The sequence below is a fragment of the Salmo salar genome, chromosome ssa02, assembly GCF_905237065.1.
Source record: "Salmo salar chromosome ssa02, Ssal_v3.1, whole genome shotgun sequence".
In the NCBI taxonomy this organism is placed as follows: domain Eukaryota; kingdom Metazoa; phylum Chordata; class Actinopteri; order Salmoniformes; family Salmonidae; genus Salmo; species Salmo salar.
The window spans coordinates 70,606,373-70,622,824 of NC_059443.1; the positions used below are offsets into that span (position 1 = coordinate 70,606,373).

Here is a 16,452-nt window from a genome sequence, read left to right on the forward strand (position 1 = left end):
AAAAATACATTAACTTTGAAAAGGATGGTACAAGGTAATCACAAGCAAGACTAGTTTAAGATGAAGATGAATTAAGTTAAAGTAGACTTGTGAACTGATGCCTATTTTTTTCATTTGGCACGTTGATAAGATGGAGAGCGGACCCTTTAAAGGAAATGGTGCACTGTCTCTTTAAGCACGCACCAACCAATCGATCCACGATTGTACACGCGTATGGTTAACAAAAACAATATTTTCTTCACTTTTAATTATGATTCTTCCTATGATTGGCATTCCACTGTCTAATTGTGTAATACAACTTGTATCGATTTATTTGGCGAGCTACTGAGTCTGCGCACTACGGCGCAATAAGGAACTCAACTATCATTTAAATACAATCCCATGCAGAGCTACGTGGTTGACAAACTCAGCTAGGCCATTTTCAGTGATCGATTGTCATTGAGTAACTTTACCTAGCTCGATGTGCTACTAAAGGCTTCATCTAACGCCTGATCAAATCATCTCCGGGACAGGTACACAAATTGAAACTACCTAGAACTTGGAGAAAACCATGCCGAAGCCGAGCGCCTCCAAGGCGGCAGCCGAGACGGGGAAGACCCGCAGGTTCATCAGTGGTGTGGTGGAAGGTGAGAGTTCTACTCGTCATCACGTCAAATGGTCTACTGTAAGATGTCAATCAAATAGCCTGCTGTAGGAAAGGCCTACAAATAGTGTCTGTTTTGATTCAATGTAGTTACATTAAGCCACACATTTCAGTGCATGTATCAGATTATAATAATATATTTGTATATACCATATAAACTCAGCAAAAAAAGAAACGTCCTCTCACGGTCAACTGCGTTAATTTTCAGCAAACTTAACGTCTAAATATTTGTATGAACATAAGATTCAACAACTGAGACATAAACTGAACAAGTTCCACAGACATGTGACTAACAGAAACAGAATAATGTGTCTTTGAACAAAGGGGGGGTCAAAATCAGAAGTAACAGTCAGTATCTGGTGTGGCCACCAGCTGCATTAACATGGATTGCACCAGATTTGCCAGTTCTTGCTGTGAGATGTTACCCCACTCTTCCACCAAGGCACCTGCAAGTTCCCGGACATTTCTGGGGGGAATGGCCCTAGCCCTCACCCTCCAATCCAACAGGTCCCAGACGTGCTCAATGGGATTGAGATCCGGGCACTTGGCTGGTGGCATTGTCATGCTGGAGGGTCATGTCAGGATGAGCCTGCAGGAAGGGTACCACATGAGGGAGGAAGATGTCTTCCCTGTAAGGTACAGCGTTGAGATTGCCTGCAATGACCACAAGCTCAGTCCGATGATGCTGTGACCCTCCACCTCCAAATCGATCCCGCTCCAGAGTACAGGCCTCAGTGTGACGCTCATTTCTTCGACGATAAATGCGAATCCGACCATCACCCCTGGTGAGACAAAACAGCGACTCATCAGTGAAGAGCACTTTTTGCCAGTCCTGTCTGGTCCAGCGACGGTGGGTTGTTACACGTGGTCTGCCACTGCGAGGATGATCAACTGTCAGTCCTGTCTCCCTGTAGGGCTGTCTTAGGCGTCTCACAGTACAGACATTGCAATTTATTTTCCTGGCCACATCTACAGTCCTCATGCCTCCTTGCAGCATGCCTAAGGCACGTTCACGCAGATGAGCAGGGACCCTGGGCATCTTTCTTTTGGTGTTTTTCAGAGTCAGTAGAAAGGCCTCTTTTAGTGTCCTAAGTTTTCATAACTGTGACCTTAATTGCCCACCGTCTGTAAGCTGTTAGTGTCTTAACGACTGTTTCACAGGTGCATGTTCATTAATATTTTATGGGTCATTGAACAAGCACGGGAAACAGTGTTTAAACCTTTTTACAAATGAAAGTAATTTGGATTTTTACTAATTATCTTTGAAAGACAGGGTCCTGAAAAAGGGCCGTTTCTTTTTTTGCTGAGTTTATATCAGGGATGGGGAAACTCCAATCCTGAGGGGTGGAGTGGTGTCACTTTTCCCCTATCTTTAGCAAACACAGCTTATTTAAACTAATTGCATTCTAAACTGAAGATCATGATTAGTTGATAAAATTAGATGGGGCAAATAGAGTGACACCAATCAGGCCCTGGAGGACCGGAGTTACCCATCCCTGATATATATACAGTACCAGTCAAAAGTTTGGACACACCTACTCATTCCAGGGTTTTTCTTTATTTTGACTATTTTCTACATGGTAGAATAATAGTGAAGACATCAAAACTATGAAATAACACATATGGAATAATTTAGTAACCTAAAAAGTGTTCAACAAATCAAAATATATTTTATATTCTTCGATGTAGCCACCCTTTGCCTTGATGACACTCTGTGCTCCACGTTATGCATGACAACTGTAAAAGTTTATATGACCTTTGCTTCACCCAGGCTTTTACGGGCGACCATGGACTATGGAACAGAGGACTGAGCTTTTCCAGAGGTAGTAAACAATTTCTAAACACACACTCACCCATACTCTTTCTCTCCCTCTTCTTCACTGTGTTCCTTTCACCTATCCAGTCCTTACAGGAAGTTGTTGCTTTACCAGAAGTGTCTCATACAGTGTGTTTGTTTGTGTAGGGAGCAGAAGTGGGGTCTGAACACGTACCTCTACGCCCCTAAAGATGACTACAAACACAGAATGTACTGGAGGGACCTGTACTCACCTGAGGAGGCAGGTTAGGAGGCCACAGCGTCTCACACACACACACAGCGTTGCAAACCCCTGACCCCTACATCAGTACCACCTAGTTACACCCCACCCTTAGTTCAGATAAGAGACATAGTGATTGTGATGTGTTGTTGTGGCGTTGCCTAGGAGATGCAGCTCCATGTTGTGTCTTGATATGTTGTCATGTCAGATCATCGTTGATGCCCTCGATTTGACCTGAAGATCCACTCCCATTTACCTTTGATCTACTTTGATTTAATTGATCTACTTAGCAACTATCACATTGTTGTAAAAGCCTCTGTCTCGAATGACACCATTTCCCCCAGATAGTAAAAGTAGATGGTGTATGTCTTTAGGCTATAGGTAGTCATTTTGAGACATTGACAAATACAATGTGTTCTTGTCAATCCATTTACCTGGTTAAGTCAAGTTAAAATGGTCATTTGTTTTACTTTGACGTGGCACCCTCTTCACTAATCTATACAGTATGTACAGGATATATAATGTACGACCTTTGACCTGGTCAAAAGTAGTGCACTATAAAGGGAATAGGGTGCCATTTGGGGTGAATCTTAATCGTCTGTTCCAGAGAAACTGGTTGCTCTGATAACTGCAGCGAAGAAGAACGGAGTGGACTTCATCTACGCCATCTCCCCTGGACTGGACATCACATTCTCCAACCCCAAAGAGGTTGCCACCCTGAAGAGGAAACTGGACCAGGTGATGTTCTAGATCCATGGTAACCTAGAACTGGAACAAGTGATGCTCCAGAACTATGGTAACCTAGAACTGGACCAAGTGGGGTTCTCAAACGATGGTAGCCTAGAACTGGACCAGGTGGGGTTCTGGAAGTATGGTAGCCTAGAACCTGACCAGGTGGGGTTCTAGAAGTATGGTAGCCTAGAACTGGACCAGGTGGGGTTCTGGAAGTATGGTAGCCTAGAACTGGACCAGGTGGGGTTCTAGAAGTATGGTAGCCTAGAACTGGACCAGGTGGGGTTCTAGAAGTATGGTAGCCTAGAACTGGACCAGGTGGGGTTCTAGAAGTATGGTAGCCTAGAACTGGACCAGGTGGGGTTTTAGAAGTATGGTAGCCTAGAACTGGACCAGGTGGGGTTCTAGAAGTATGGTAGCCTAGAACTGGACCAGGTGGGGTTCTAGAAGTATGTTTAGAGAGAAAGTGTGGCCTGTGAGAAAAGCTGATTTCTCCTCCCCTCTCTTCTTCCAGGTGAGTGGGTTTGGCTGCAGTTCCTTCTCCCTCCTCTTCGACGACATCGAGACAGAGATGTGTCCGGCGGACAAGCAGGCATTCAGCTCGTTCGCCCACGCCCAGGTAGCTGTCACCAACGAGGTGTTCAAACACCTGGGACAGCCTGACACCTTCCTCTTCTGCCCCACAGGTGAGGTCAGAGGTCAGACCATCACCACAGAATCAGAATGATCTAGAATGGACGAACGGTCAGTCAGACCCATAGAAATAGAATCAGAAGGATCTAGACTGGACATTCCAATGTCAGACAACCACACAGTGAGAAGGTCATTGTAATTAAAAGCAGTGCTCCATTACATGTTGTTTGCTGGTAGCCATATTGGACACACCCGGTTTTAAAATTCAATATTAATTATTTATTTTCTCACAATTTGCTGCTTTTTGCAAGTGTCGTCAAGGACTAGAATGTCTGTGTTGTGGTTTGTTTCAGATTACTGTGCAGCATTCTGCACTCCTAACGTCTCCCAGTCGGCCTACCTTCACACTGTGGGAGAGAACCTCCTACCTGGGATTGATGTTCTCTGGACAGGTGAGAGCAGACAGGAAGTCACTTTCCTTTGTTTTGTTTTCCAACAACTATAGTCTGTTTGCTAAATTTTGCTCCTGGAATGTTTCCTCGGATGAGTGAGTTTTAAGGACATTACAAAGCACAGTGTTCAAACTATCAGGCACCCAATCTAACCCACGCTATGCTATCCTGTCCTGCAGGTCCTAAGGTGGTGTCGCACCACATCACGGTAGAGTCCATTGTAGAGGTGTCCTCCGTCCTGAAGAGGGCGCCGGTTATCTGGGACAACATCCACGCCAATGACTACGACCCCCAGAGAATCTTCATGGGACCATACAAGGTTTCTATTATTAATACTATGACCCCAGAGGATGAGACCATACAAGGTTTCTATTATTAATACTATGACCCCAGAGGATGAGACCATACAAGGTTTCTATTATTAATACTATGACCCCAGAGGATGAGACCATACAAGGTTTCTATTATTAATACTATGACCCCAGAGGATGAGACCATACAAGGTTTCTATTATTAATACTATGACCCCAGAGGATGAGACCATACAAGGTTTCTATTATTAATACTATGACCCCAGAGGATGAGACCATACAAGGTTTCTATTATTAATACTATGACCCCAGAGGATGAGACCATACAAGGTTTCTATTATTAATACTATGACCCCAGAGGATGAGACCATACAAGGTTTCTATTATTAATACTATGACCCCAGAGGATGAGACCATACAAGGTTTCTATTATTAATACTATGACCCCAGAGGATGAGACCATACAAGGTTTCTATTATTAATACTATGACCCCAGAGGATGAGACCATACAAGGTTTCTATTATTAATACTATGACCCCAGAGGATGAGACCATACAAGGTTTCTATTATTAATACTATGACCCCAGAGGATGAGACCATACAAGGTTTCTATTATTAATACTATGACCCCAGAGGATGAGACCATACAAGGTTTCTATTATTAATACTATGACCCCAGAGGATGAGACCATACAAGGTTTCTATTATTAATACTATGACCCCAGAGGATGAGACCATACAAGGTTTCTATTATTAATAAGTGTTTCTATTCACCTTCTATTGTGGAAGGTTTAGGATAATTCATTGTCTATTCAACCACTATTGCCTATATAATGCACTACTATTGCACTAGAAGCAGTGTTCTATAAGCAGTGTGGTAGACAGGGAGTATGTTAATAGTAGATGTAGAATAATAGAGAAGTTTTTCTCCTCCACTACTGTGGTCCTCTTCTAGTGGGGTCTTGGGAACAATTTCAGTTCAGGCAAGTTCACAAAGAGGTGAGCCTGAATTGAACCCAACCAACCCTGCTGCCGACTGTCTTTCAAACCTTCATCACATATCCTGCTTGTTTCTCCATTAATCCACCTTGGATAGTTTCCCGGTCAGGCTGAACCCCCCCCCCCTAATTCGCTTCATGTCTTCCTCTCCTTAGGATCGTCCCACAGACCTGATCCCCAAGCTGAGAGGGGTGCTGACCAACCCTAACTGCGAGTACTACCCTAACTTCGTGGCGATCCATACCCTGGCGACGTGGTGCCGGTCTGAAGGAGGAAGAGTAGGAGGACAGAGAGACGTGGAGATGAGTGAGTATCTATGAGGTGTTACTGTTTTACACTCCTTTTAATGTCTTATGTGAGGCAGCTTGATGTACAAATAACCCCTGGACAGGACGCTAGTGTATCGCAGGGCCTTGCCCCCAATCCATCCACTGAGTGCCATGCAGAGAGGCATCGACACCCATTTTTAGAGTATTTGGTATGACTCAACCAGGGGGATCGAACCCCGTACCTTCTAATCTTAGGATGAACCACAATGCCACTGAGTTAAACTAACCTTTAACTATGTCATCGCCCCAGCAGGTGATGATGACAAGGCAGGCTCAGACCCCTGCTACAGCCCCAAGAGAGCCCTCACCCTGGCCCTGACTGACTGGCTACAGGAGTTCCTCAGCACTGACCAGCCTGGAGGTACAGAGGGAAAGATGACCATTCAATTCAATACAACTTTATTTATCCCCTCGTGGGCAAACGCATGAAAACGACACAAAAACAACACATCCTAGTCTCCATGAGGACCGTGATTCCAGATCCACTTTTTAATAAATCTATTCATTGTGAAGAGATAAAACAGATGAATTAACTCTCTGGTTGTCGTCTTCACCTCAGGCCCTCGACCTCTGAACCCCACCCACCTGAAGAAGGAGTCCTCTGACGAGGAGCCCATGCAGACTGACGTGGGAGACCCCGTGTACGTGCCAGGTTCTGGGGACAACCCCCTGTTCACAGCAGAACCCCTGACCCTGGACGATCTCCAGCTACTCTCAGAACTGTTCTACCTGCCGTATGAACACGGTTCTACTGCTAGAACCATGCTGACGGAACTGGACTGGCTGAAAGCACACAGAGAAGCAGTGGGAGAGGCAGAGACTGAGATGGTGAGGAGTGTGTGTGTGTGTTGGGACTGGACTGAGATGGTGAGGTCTGTGTGTGTGTTGGGGCTGGACTGAGATGGTGAGGAGTGTGTGTGTGTTGGGACTGGACTGAGATGGTGAGGTGTGTGTGTGTGTTGGGACTGGACTGAGATGGTGAGGAGTGTGTGTGTGTGTGTGGGGGCTGGACTGAGATGGTGAGGAGTGTGTGTGTGTGTGTGTGTGTGTGGGCTGGACTGAGATGGTGAGGAGTGTGTGTGTGTTGGGGCTGGACTGAGATGGTGAGGAGTGTGTGTGTGTGTGTGTTGGGACTGGACTGAGATGGTGAGGAGTGTGTGTGTGTGTTGGGACTGGACTGAGATGGTGAGGAGTGTGTGTGTGTTGGGACTGGACAGATGGTGAGGTGTATGTGTGTGTGGGGACTGGACTGAGATGGTGAGGAGTGTGTGTGTGTGTGTGTTGGGGCTGGACTGAGATGGTGAGGAGTGTGTGTGTGTGTGTGTGTGTTGGGACTGGACTGAGATGGTGAGGAGTGTGTGTGTGTGTTGGGGCTGGACTGAGATGGTGAGGAGTGTGTGTGTGTGTGTGTTGGGACTGGCCTGAGATGGTGAGGAGTGTGTGTGTGTGTGTTGGGACTGGCCTGAGATGGTGAGGAGTGTGTGTTGGGACTGGACTGAGATGGTGAGGAGTGTGTGTTGGGACTGGACTGAGATGGTGAGGAGTGTGTGTGTGTTGGGACTGGACTGAGATGGTGAGGAGTGTGTGTGTTGGGACTGGACTGAGATGGTGAGGAGTGTGTGTGTGTGTTGGGACTGGACTGAGATGGTGAGGAGTGTGTGTGTGTGTTGGGACTGGACTGGCTGAAGGTAGTGTGGGATATAGAGACTAGGTGGAACTCAATCAATCAATGTAATAATTTAAGAATCTGTATTGATGTGGAAATTGTAAGAACTTACATTGACAACTCTTTAACACACACAGTCTCTCTCTTTCTCACTAACTCCCTCTGTCTCTCTCTCTCTGTCTCTGTCTGCATGCATCTCTCGGCCCCCCCTCTCTCCCTCTCTCCAGACAGCAGAGTGGCGTTCCAGGGCGAAGTGTTTTGACGTGATGTGTGTTGCTGTGTTTACCATGTTTAACCGTCTGTCCAACGCCCCCAACCGGAGCATCCTCTACGACCTCTACAACTACATCTGTGACATCAAGAGTGGTGTCACCCTGGCCCGCGCCTACGTCAAACAATTGGGTACAACAGCGGTGGGGGAATAGTGTGTGTGACACATGAAGCGGCGCCGCCAAACAATGAATAAGCATACAGGTTGATGTGTCATTAATGTGTAATATTGTTTGTGTCCACAGGGGGGCAGAGTAGGCCCTCAGCCCAGGTGATGACTGACGACCCAGAGCCCTGGGGGTTTAGAGGGGGTCTCTCCGGGGAGTTCCAGGTACGGCGCTTACCCCCATCAGCCCCCATCACCCCTTTAACGAGATTTTATTTATTTAACCATTATTTAACTAGGTAAGTCAGTTAAGAACAAATAATTATTTACAATGACGGCCTAGGAACAGTGGGTTAACTGCCTTGTTCAGGGGCAGAACGACAGATTTGTACCTTGTCAGCTCGGGGATTCAATCTTGCAACCTTTCAGTTACTAGTCCTACGCTCTAACCACTAGGCTACCTGCCGCCCCTACGCTCTAACCACTAGGCTACCTGCCGCCCCTACGCTCTAACCACTAGGCTACCTGCCGCCCCTACGCTCTAACCACTAGGCTACCTGCCGCCCCTACGCTCTAACCACTAGGCTACCTGCCGCCCCTACGCTCTAACCACTAGGCTACCTGCCGCCCCTACGCTCTAACCACTAGGCTACCTGCCGCCCCTACGCTCTAACCACTAGGCTACCTGCCGCCCCTACGCTCTAACCACTAGGCTACCTGCCGCCCCTACTCTCTAACCACTAGGCTACCTGCCGCCCCTACGCTCTAACCATTAGGCTACCTGCCGCCCCTACGCTCTAACCACTAGGCTACCGCGTCATTGCATCAACATTGCGTAATAAATTCTGCAGTCAAACTTAAGTAATTATGTCATCCAAAATTGTTAGTGGGATGTGTGCAACAAAAGTTCAACATTCACCTTTTGCTACTATTTGTGTCAAGTCGACAAGTACAATGTGATGCACAACACAGAACTCACTCCAGCTGTATGTACTTCTGCTGTACCAAAACACAATGACGCCGTCACATTCACATCACAGATCAACACTCAAACAATGACAAGCCATACACACACAGGGATCACAGACAACCACCTAGACAGAGCCATTGATCTCTCAGGCATAACAAAGAGATCATTGACTTGGTGCTGACTGATAGTATTGCTGTTGTTTGTTGTTTAGAGAATGCTGCCTTGCCATGGTAACAGAGATCTGTTCCGTCACCCTCCTATGACATCAGTGTATTCTATACGACCCTTCTGCCCAGAAGACAAGGTTAGTTATTTCAATATATCTATAACTGACTCCAACATATCTGTTAAAATATACAAGATGTGTGGACCGACTGGGAATGGAAACCAGGTCTTCTGCCATAAGACTGTGTTAGCCCACTGAGCGAAAGCCTGTAGTATAGAGCACCACAGTGGACACGTCATAATTCCCATAAAACCTAGGAGTCAAACAGGGAAATGGTTGCAAACGTTTTTCCTCCATTTTTCCCATCAGGGATTTTAGAAACACTTAAAATAAGGGCTGTGCTTCGTGTGGGCTTAGCCTGGCGTGACGTTTTGATAACCATGTAAATCTCTCTAGGACAAGGTGACTTTTATCAATATATTCGGCACTATTTACTGACTCAAAAATGCTAATTAGCATTAAAGTAGACGACATGCAAAACTACAAATCCCTGCAAGCTCCTGCACCTCATTTGAAAACTACAAATCCCTGCAAGCTCCTGCACCTCATCTCTAGCTGACACCTTTGCTAACAGGTATTGTGTCAAGACAGTTCACAGAATTGTCCATATAAAGAACTTTAGTCAATTTATTCATTACTACATCGATTCAGCAGTCTCGTCTGTCATGGCATTTGTAGTTCTGTATGAAAGCCACATTAGCGTTACATTTTTGGGAGGTAAATACAGGCGAATATATTAATAAGTCACCTTGTCTGATGGGGGGGATTTACATGGTTAACAGAACGTCACGGCAGGGTAAACCTACACAAAACACAGCCCTTATGGGAAAAATGAATAATGCTAGGTTTTATGGGTATTCTGACTCATACTGTGGTACTCTATTGTTTTAATAATTATGCTAATATGACTCACGTGTTTCATTCTCATTGAGAAGCTAGCTGATGCATGAAGAAGCTAACGGGTGTAGTTATAAGCTAACCAGGGTGTTAGCTAGCCCGGGCGTTTAGGTTTGGTTCACCAAACCACCTCTGTAATACGTGAGGCATGTATCGGCTAGCTGACATCTTTATTGATTTTGTCTTTATAACATCTCCGTTTCAGACTGAGATACAGAAGATCCACATGGAGATGCAGAGAGGAAAGGCCAAGGCTCCTGCAGCAGCACTACCTGCTCTGATCAGTGATGGGTGAGGGAGTGTACAGCATGACTCCCCAATGATCCACTCTGGACAGTCTCTGATCAGTGATGGGTGAGGGAGTGTACAGCATGACTCCCCAATGATCCACTCTGGACAGTCTCTGATCAGTGATGGGTGAGGGAGTGTACAGCATGACTCCCCAATGATCCACTCTGGACAGTCTCTGATCAGTGATGGGTGAGGGAGTGTACAGCATGACTCCCCAATGATCCACTCTGGACAGTCTCTGATCAGTGATGGGTGAGGGAGTGTACAGCATGACTCCCCAATGATCCACTCTGGACAGTCTCTGATCAGTGATGGGTGAGGGAGTGTACAGCATGACTCCCCAATGATCCACTCTGGACAGTCTCTGATCAGTGATGGGTGAGGGAGTGTACAGCATGACTCCCCAATGATCCACTCTGGACAGTCTCTGATCAGTGATGGGTGAGGGAGTGTACAGCATGACTCCCCAATGATCCACTCTGGACAGTCTCTGATCAGTGATGGGTGAGGGAGTGTACAGCATGACTCCCCAATGATCCACTCTGGACAGTCTCTGATCAGTGATGGGTGAGGGAGTGTACAGCATGACTCCCCAATGATCCACTCTGGACAGTCTCTGATCAGTGATGGGTGAGGGAGTGTACAGCATGACTCCCCAATGATCCACTCTGGACAGTCTCTGATCAGTGATGGGTGAGGGAGTGTACAGCATGACTCCCCAATGATCCACTCTGGACAGTCTCTGATCAGTGATGGGTGAGGGAGTGTACAGCATGACTCCCCAATGATCCACTCTGGACAGTCTCTGATCAGTGATGGGTGAGGGAGTGTACAGCATGACTCCCCAATGATCCACTCTGGACAGTCTCTGATCAGTGATGGGTGAGGGAGTGTACAGCATGACTCCCCAATGATCCACTCTGGACAGTCTCTGATCAGTGATGGGTGAGGGAGTGTACAGCATGACTCCCCAATGATCCACTCTGGACAGTCTCTGATCAGTGATGGGTGAGGGAGTGTACAGCATGACTCCCCAATGATCCACTCTGGACAGTCTCTGATCAGTGATGGGTGAGGGAGTGTACAGCATGACTCCCCAATGATCCACTCTGGACAGTCTCTGATCAGTGATGGGTGAGGGAGTGTACAGCATGACTCCCCAATGATCCACTCTGGACAGTCTCTGATCAGTGATGGGTGAGGGAGTGTACAGCATGACTCCCCAATGATCCACTCTGGACAGTCTCTGATCAGTGATGGGTGAGGGAGTGTACAGCATGACTCCCCAATGATCCACTCTGGACAGTCTCTGATCAGTGATGGGTGAGGGAGTGTACAGCATGACTCCCCAATGATCCACTCTGGACAGTCTCTGATCAGTGATGGGTGAGGGAGTGTACAGCATGACTCCCCAATGATCCACTCTGGACAGTCTCTGATCAGTGATGGGTGAGGGAGTGTACAGCATGACTCCCCAATGATCCACTCTGGACAGTCTCTGATCAGTGATGGGTGAGGGAGTGTACAGCATGACTCCCCAATGATCCACTCTGGACAGTCTCTGATCAGTGATGGGTGAGGGAGTGTACAGCATGACTCCCCAATGATCCACTCTGGACAGTCTCTGATCAGTGATGGGTGAGGGAGTGTACAGCATGACTCCCCAATGATCCACTCTGGACAGTCTCTGATCAGTGATGGGTGAGGGAGTGTACAGCATGACTCCCCAATGATCCACTCTGGACAGTCTCTGATCAGTGATGGGTGAGGGAGTGTACAGCATGACTCCCCAATGATCCACTCTGGACAGTCTCTGATCAGTGATGGGTGAGGGAGTGTACAGCATGACTCCCCAATGATCCACTCTGGACAGTCTCTGATCAGTGATGGGTGAGGGAGTGTACAGCATGACTCCCCAATGATCCACTCTGGACAGTCTCTGATCAGTGATGGGTGAGGGAGTGTACAGCATGACTCCCCAATGATCCACTCTGGACAGTCTCTGATCAGTGATGGGTGAGGGAGTGTACAGCATGACTCCCCAATGATCCACTCTGGACAGTCTCTGATCAGTGATGGGTGAGGGAGTGTACAGCATGACTCCCCAATGATCCACTCTGGACAGTCTCTGATCAGTGATGGGTGAGGGAGTGTACAGCATGACTCCCCAATGATCCACTCTGGACAGTCTCTGATCAGTGATGGGTGAGGGAGTGTACAGCATGACTCCCCAATGATCCACTCTGGACAGTCTCTGATCAGTGATGGGTGAGGGAGTGTACAGCATGACTCCCCAATGATCCACTCTGGACAGTCTCTGATCAGTGATGGGTGAGGGAGTGTACAGCATGACTCCCCAATGATCCACTCTGGACAGTCTCTGATCAGTGATGGGTGAGGGAGTGTACAGCATGACTCCCCAATGATCCACTCTGGACAGTCTCTGATCAGTGATGGGTGAGGGAGTGTACAGCATGACTCCCCAATGATCCACTCTGGACAGTCTCTGATCAGTGATGGGTGAGGGAGTGTACAGCATGACTCCCCAATGATCCACTCTGGACAGTCTCTGATCAGTGATGGGTGAGGGAGTGTACAGCATGACTCCCCAATGATCCACTCTGGACAGTCTCTGATCAGTGATGGGTGAGGGAGTGTACAGCATGACTCCCCAATGATCCACTCTGGACAGTCTCTGATCAGTGATGGGTGAGGGAGTGTACAGCATGACTCCCCAATGATCCACTCTGGACAGTCTCTGATCAGTGATGGGTGAGGGAGTGTACAGCATGACTCCCCAATGATCCACTCTGGACAGTCTCTGATCAGTGATGGGTGAGGGAGTGTACAGCATGACTCCCCAATGATCCACTCTGGACAGTCTCTGATCAGTGATGGGTGAGGGAGTGTACAGCATGACTCCCCAATGATCCACTCTGGACAGTCTCTGATCAGTGATGGGTGAGGGAGTGTACAGCATGACTCCCCAATGATCCACTCTGGACAGTCTCTGATCAGTGATGGGTGAGGGAGTGTACAGCATGACTCCCCAATGATCCACTCTGGACAGTCTCTGATCAGTGATGGGTGAGGGAGTGTACAGCATGACTCCCCAATGATCCACTCTGGACAGTCTCTGATCAGTGATGGGTGAGGGAGTGTACAGCATGACTCCCCAATGATCCACTCTGGACAGTCTCTGATCAGTGATGGGTGAGGGAGTGTACAGCATGACTCCCCAATGATCCACTCTGGACAGTCTCTGATCAGTGATGGGTGAGGGAGTGTACAGCATGACTCCCCAATGATCCACTCTGGACAGTCTCTGATCAGTGATGGGTGAGGGAGTGTACAGCATGACTCCCCAATGATCCACTCTGGACAGTCTCTGATCAGTGATGGGTGAGGGAGTGTACAGCATGACTCCCCAATGATCCACTCTGGACAGTCTCTGATCAGTGATGGGTGAGGGAGTGTACAGCATGACTCCCCAATGATCCACTCTGGACAGTCTCTGACCAGCCAGTAGTTTTTGTTATTCAATATGTGACTGTGTGCTTGTCTAGACAGCCAGTATGTAATGTCCCAGTGTACCTCTCTCTCTCCCCAGGCTAGCAGGAGGGCAGCTGTCCCCCTCCCCAAACTGTGGTCTGGTTCTGGAGGATGAGAGGGGGGTGTGTGGGTATGCCCTGGGCCTTACTGATGCCACAGCAGCTGCACTGAACAACCAGGTAACCGCTAGGTTCCAACGGCACAATCACACAGTGGAATATGACTTGGTCTTGTTTGAATCATTGACCAACATTATTCTATATGGTTGTAGTTCAGTTCTGTCTCTCTGTATTACTTCAGATGTTTTCTCTCTGTTTTGTATGGAGTTCCTTGACTCTGAAAATACGATTGGATATTTTCTCCCCCGTCTTTCTTGTAGAGGGCGTTGCCAGGGGACTTCCCTTCCTTGGTAACCATGCAGCTCCACCCCCGGGTTACAGACCCCGCACCCGCCAGGCGTATGATTGACAGCTTGCTCTCGTTGATGAAGACCAGTGGTGAGTTGTTCACTTGTATATTCAAGTGCCACTACTGTGATTAGGGTGCTGACTCCCTTGTAGTTGTGCACCTGCATGGTGGGTTTCTGGTCACTGTTTGACTGAGCCTAGAGCAGGACTCTCCAACGGTGTTCCTGGAGAGATGCCCTCCTGGAGGTTTTCACTCCAACCCCAGTTGTAATTAACCTGATCAACCAGCTAATTATTAGAATCAGGTGCACTAGATTAGGGTTGGAGTGAACCTACAGGACGGTAGCCTTCCTGGAACAGGGTTGGAGTGAACCTACAGGACGGTAGCCTTCCTGGAACAGGGTTGGAGTGAACCGACAGGACGGTAGCCTTCCTGGAACAGGGTTGGAGTGAACCTACAGGACGGTAGCCTTCCTGGAACAGGGTTGGAGTGAACCGACAGGACGGTAGCCTTCCTGGAACAGGGTTGGAGTGAACCTACAGGACGGTAGCCTTCCTGGAACAGGGTTGGAGTGAACCTACAGGACGGTAGCCTTCCTGGAACAGGGTTGGAGTGAACCGACAGGACGGTAGCCTTCCTGGAACAGGGTTGGAGTGAACCTACAGGACGGTAGCCTTCCTGGAACAGGGTTGGAGTGAACCTACAGGACGGTAGCCTTCCTGGAACAGGGTTGGAGTGAACCTACAGGACGGTAGCCTTCCTGGAACAGGGTTGGAGTGAACCTACAGGACGGTAGCCTTCCTGGAACAGGGTTGGAGTGAACCTACAGGACGGTAGCCTTCCTGGAACAGGGTTGGAGTGAACCTACAGGACGGTAGCCTTCCTGGAACAGGGTTGGAGTGAACCTACAGGACGGTAGCCTTCCTGGAACAGGGTTGGAGTGAACCTACAGGACGGTAGCCTTCCTGGAACAGGGTTGGAGTGAACCTACAGGACGGTAGCCTTCCTGGAACGAACCCTGGCCTAGTGTGATGGCTGCTATGCAGCGTGATGATGTCATAGTTCAACAATACCCTTGACCTATTAGTAATCAGACCCGGGGTTCAAGCACTTTCAGCTTTTGCTTTAGAGGTGGGGAATTGAATATTGGCACAATATAAAGTAGGATTCCGTTACTGATCCAGAAATGTGTCTATGCCAGATGGTGCTTCTCTCCCTGGTGGCATAGGGCTGGATTATCGGAACTAACACACGTCTATGTACAGCCCCTCATTCAGTTTGTCTTGTTCCTCACATTCTTTTCCCTTCCTCGTCATTTGACTGTAGTTAAAATCTGAATCTACCGCCTCTCTCTCTCTCTCCTACAGGTTCCAGAGGTGTGTTCTGTGAGCTGAGGCAGGGTGACAGGAGGATGTTTGACTTCTACTCTAAACTGGGCTCCTTCACAACGCTCAAAATGGCGGGGCTGCCTCAGGACGTCGTCGCCATGGGAACCAGCTTGTAAACAAAGATGGCTGCCACAGAGTCGTCGCCATGGGAACCAGCTTGTAAACTTGTCGCCACCTTGCACTACTACATGGTCAGGTTTTTAAAATGGCCTTTTGGATAAGAGACGAGAATATTTGATTAAAAAACAGCTTGTTTAATGGCCATGTGTCAATCAATTACTATAGGATGATGTGTGAAATGTATCTGATCAAGTTTGTCAATGGGATCCACATTGTTTGACAGTATTTGTGGGACGTATCTTTGTAAATTCCAATCAGTTAATGGTATGTTTTAAATTATGACTTCACAATCCCATATTAATGGAATGATTGATGCATTTAAATCAGCCTGTAAGAGGATCTAACTAATGTACTTTATCTGTTTTATGTTGATCAATAAAGATTTGACAAATTTGAATCTGTATGACCCATGTTTTCTGTGG

At 47.7% G+C, this 16,452-nt stretch overlaps 1 protein-coding gene across 3 annotated transcripts; it reads left to right on the forward strand.

Moving 5' to 3' along the window:
• Positions 1–35: 35 nt before the first annotated feature.
• On the forward strand, positions 36–16,427 carry LOC106591477 (protein O-GlcNAcase). Of its 3 annotated transcripts, none has more exons than XM_045709089.1 (17): positions 36–626; positions 2,415–2,466; positions 2,607–2,704; positions 3,287–3,417; positions 3,926–4,097; positions 4,398–4,496; positions 4,676–4,815; positions 5,963–6,114; positions 6,394–6,497; positions 6,696–6,964; positions 8,030–8,204; positions 8,318–8,403; positions 9,360–9,452; positions 10,477–10,562; positions 14,173–14,293; positions 14,494–14,611; positions 15,890–16,427. In XM_045709089.1, exons 1-17 carry the CDS (start codon positions 551–553, stop codon positions 16,024–16,026), a joined length of 2,109 nt encoding a protein of 702 aa, XP_045565045.1. In that variant the 5' UTR covers positions 36–550; the 3' UTR covers positions 16,027–16,427. The 3 variants fall into 3 exon arrangements, with proteins under 3 accessions (XP_045565045.1, XP_045565027.1, XP_045565036.1); XM_045709071.1 differs by having other exon boundaries at positions 5,963–6,113; positions 6,387–6,497; XM_045709080.1 differs by having other exon boundaries at positions 5,963–6,113; positions 6,390–6,497.
• The last annotated feature ends 25 nt before the right edge of the window (positions 16,428–16,452 follow it).

What these genes read in the sequence shown, in the direction of transcription:
- LOC106591477 (XM_045709071.1), top strand. Translation starts at nt 551, where the DNA reads ATGCCGAAGCCGAGCGCCTCCAAGGCGGCAGCCGAGACGGGGAAGACC. An exon ending in TCTTCATGGGACCATACAAG is followed by an intron (nt 4,816 to 5,962) that starts GTTTCTATTATT and finishes TCCTCTCCTTAG; the next exon opens with GATCGTCCCACAGACCTGAT. An exon ending in GTCTCTCCGGGGAGTTCCAG is followed by an intron (nt 8,404 to 9,359) that starts GTACGGCGCTTA and finishes TTTGTTGTTTAG; the next exon opens with AGAATGCTGCCTTGCCATGG.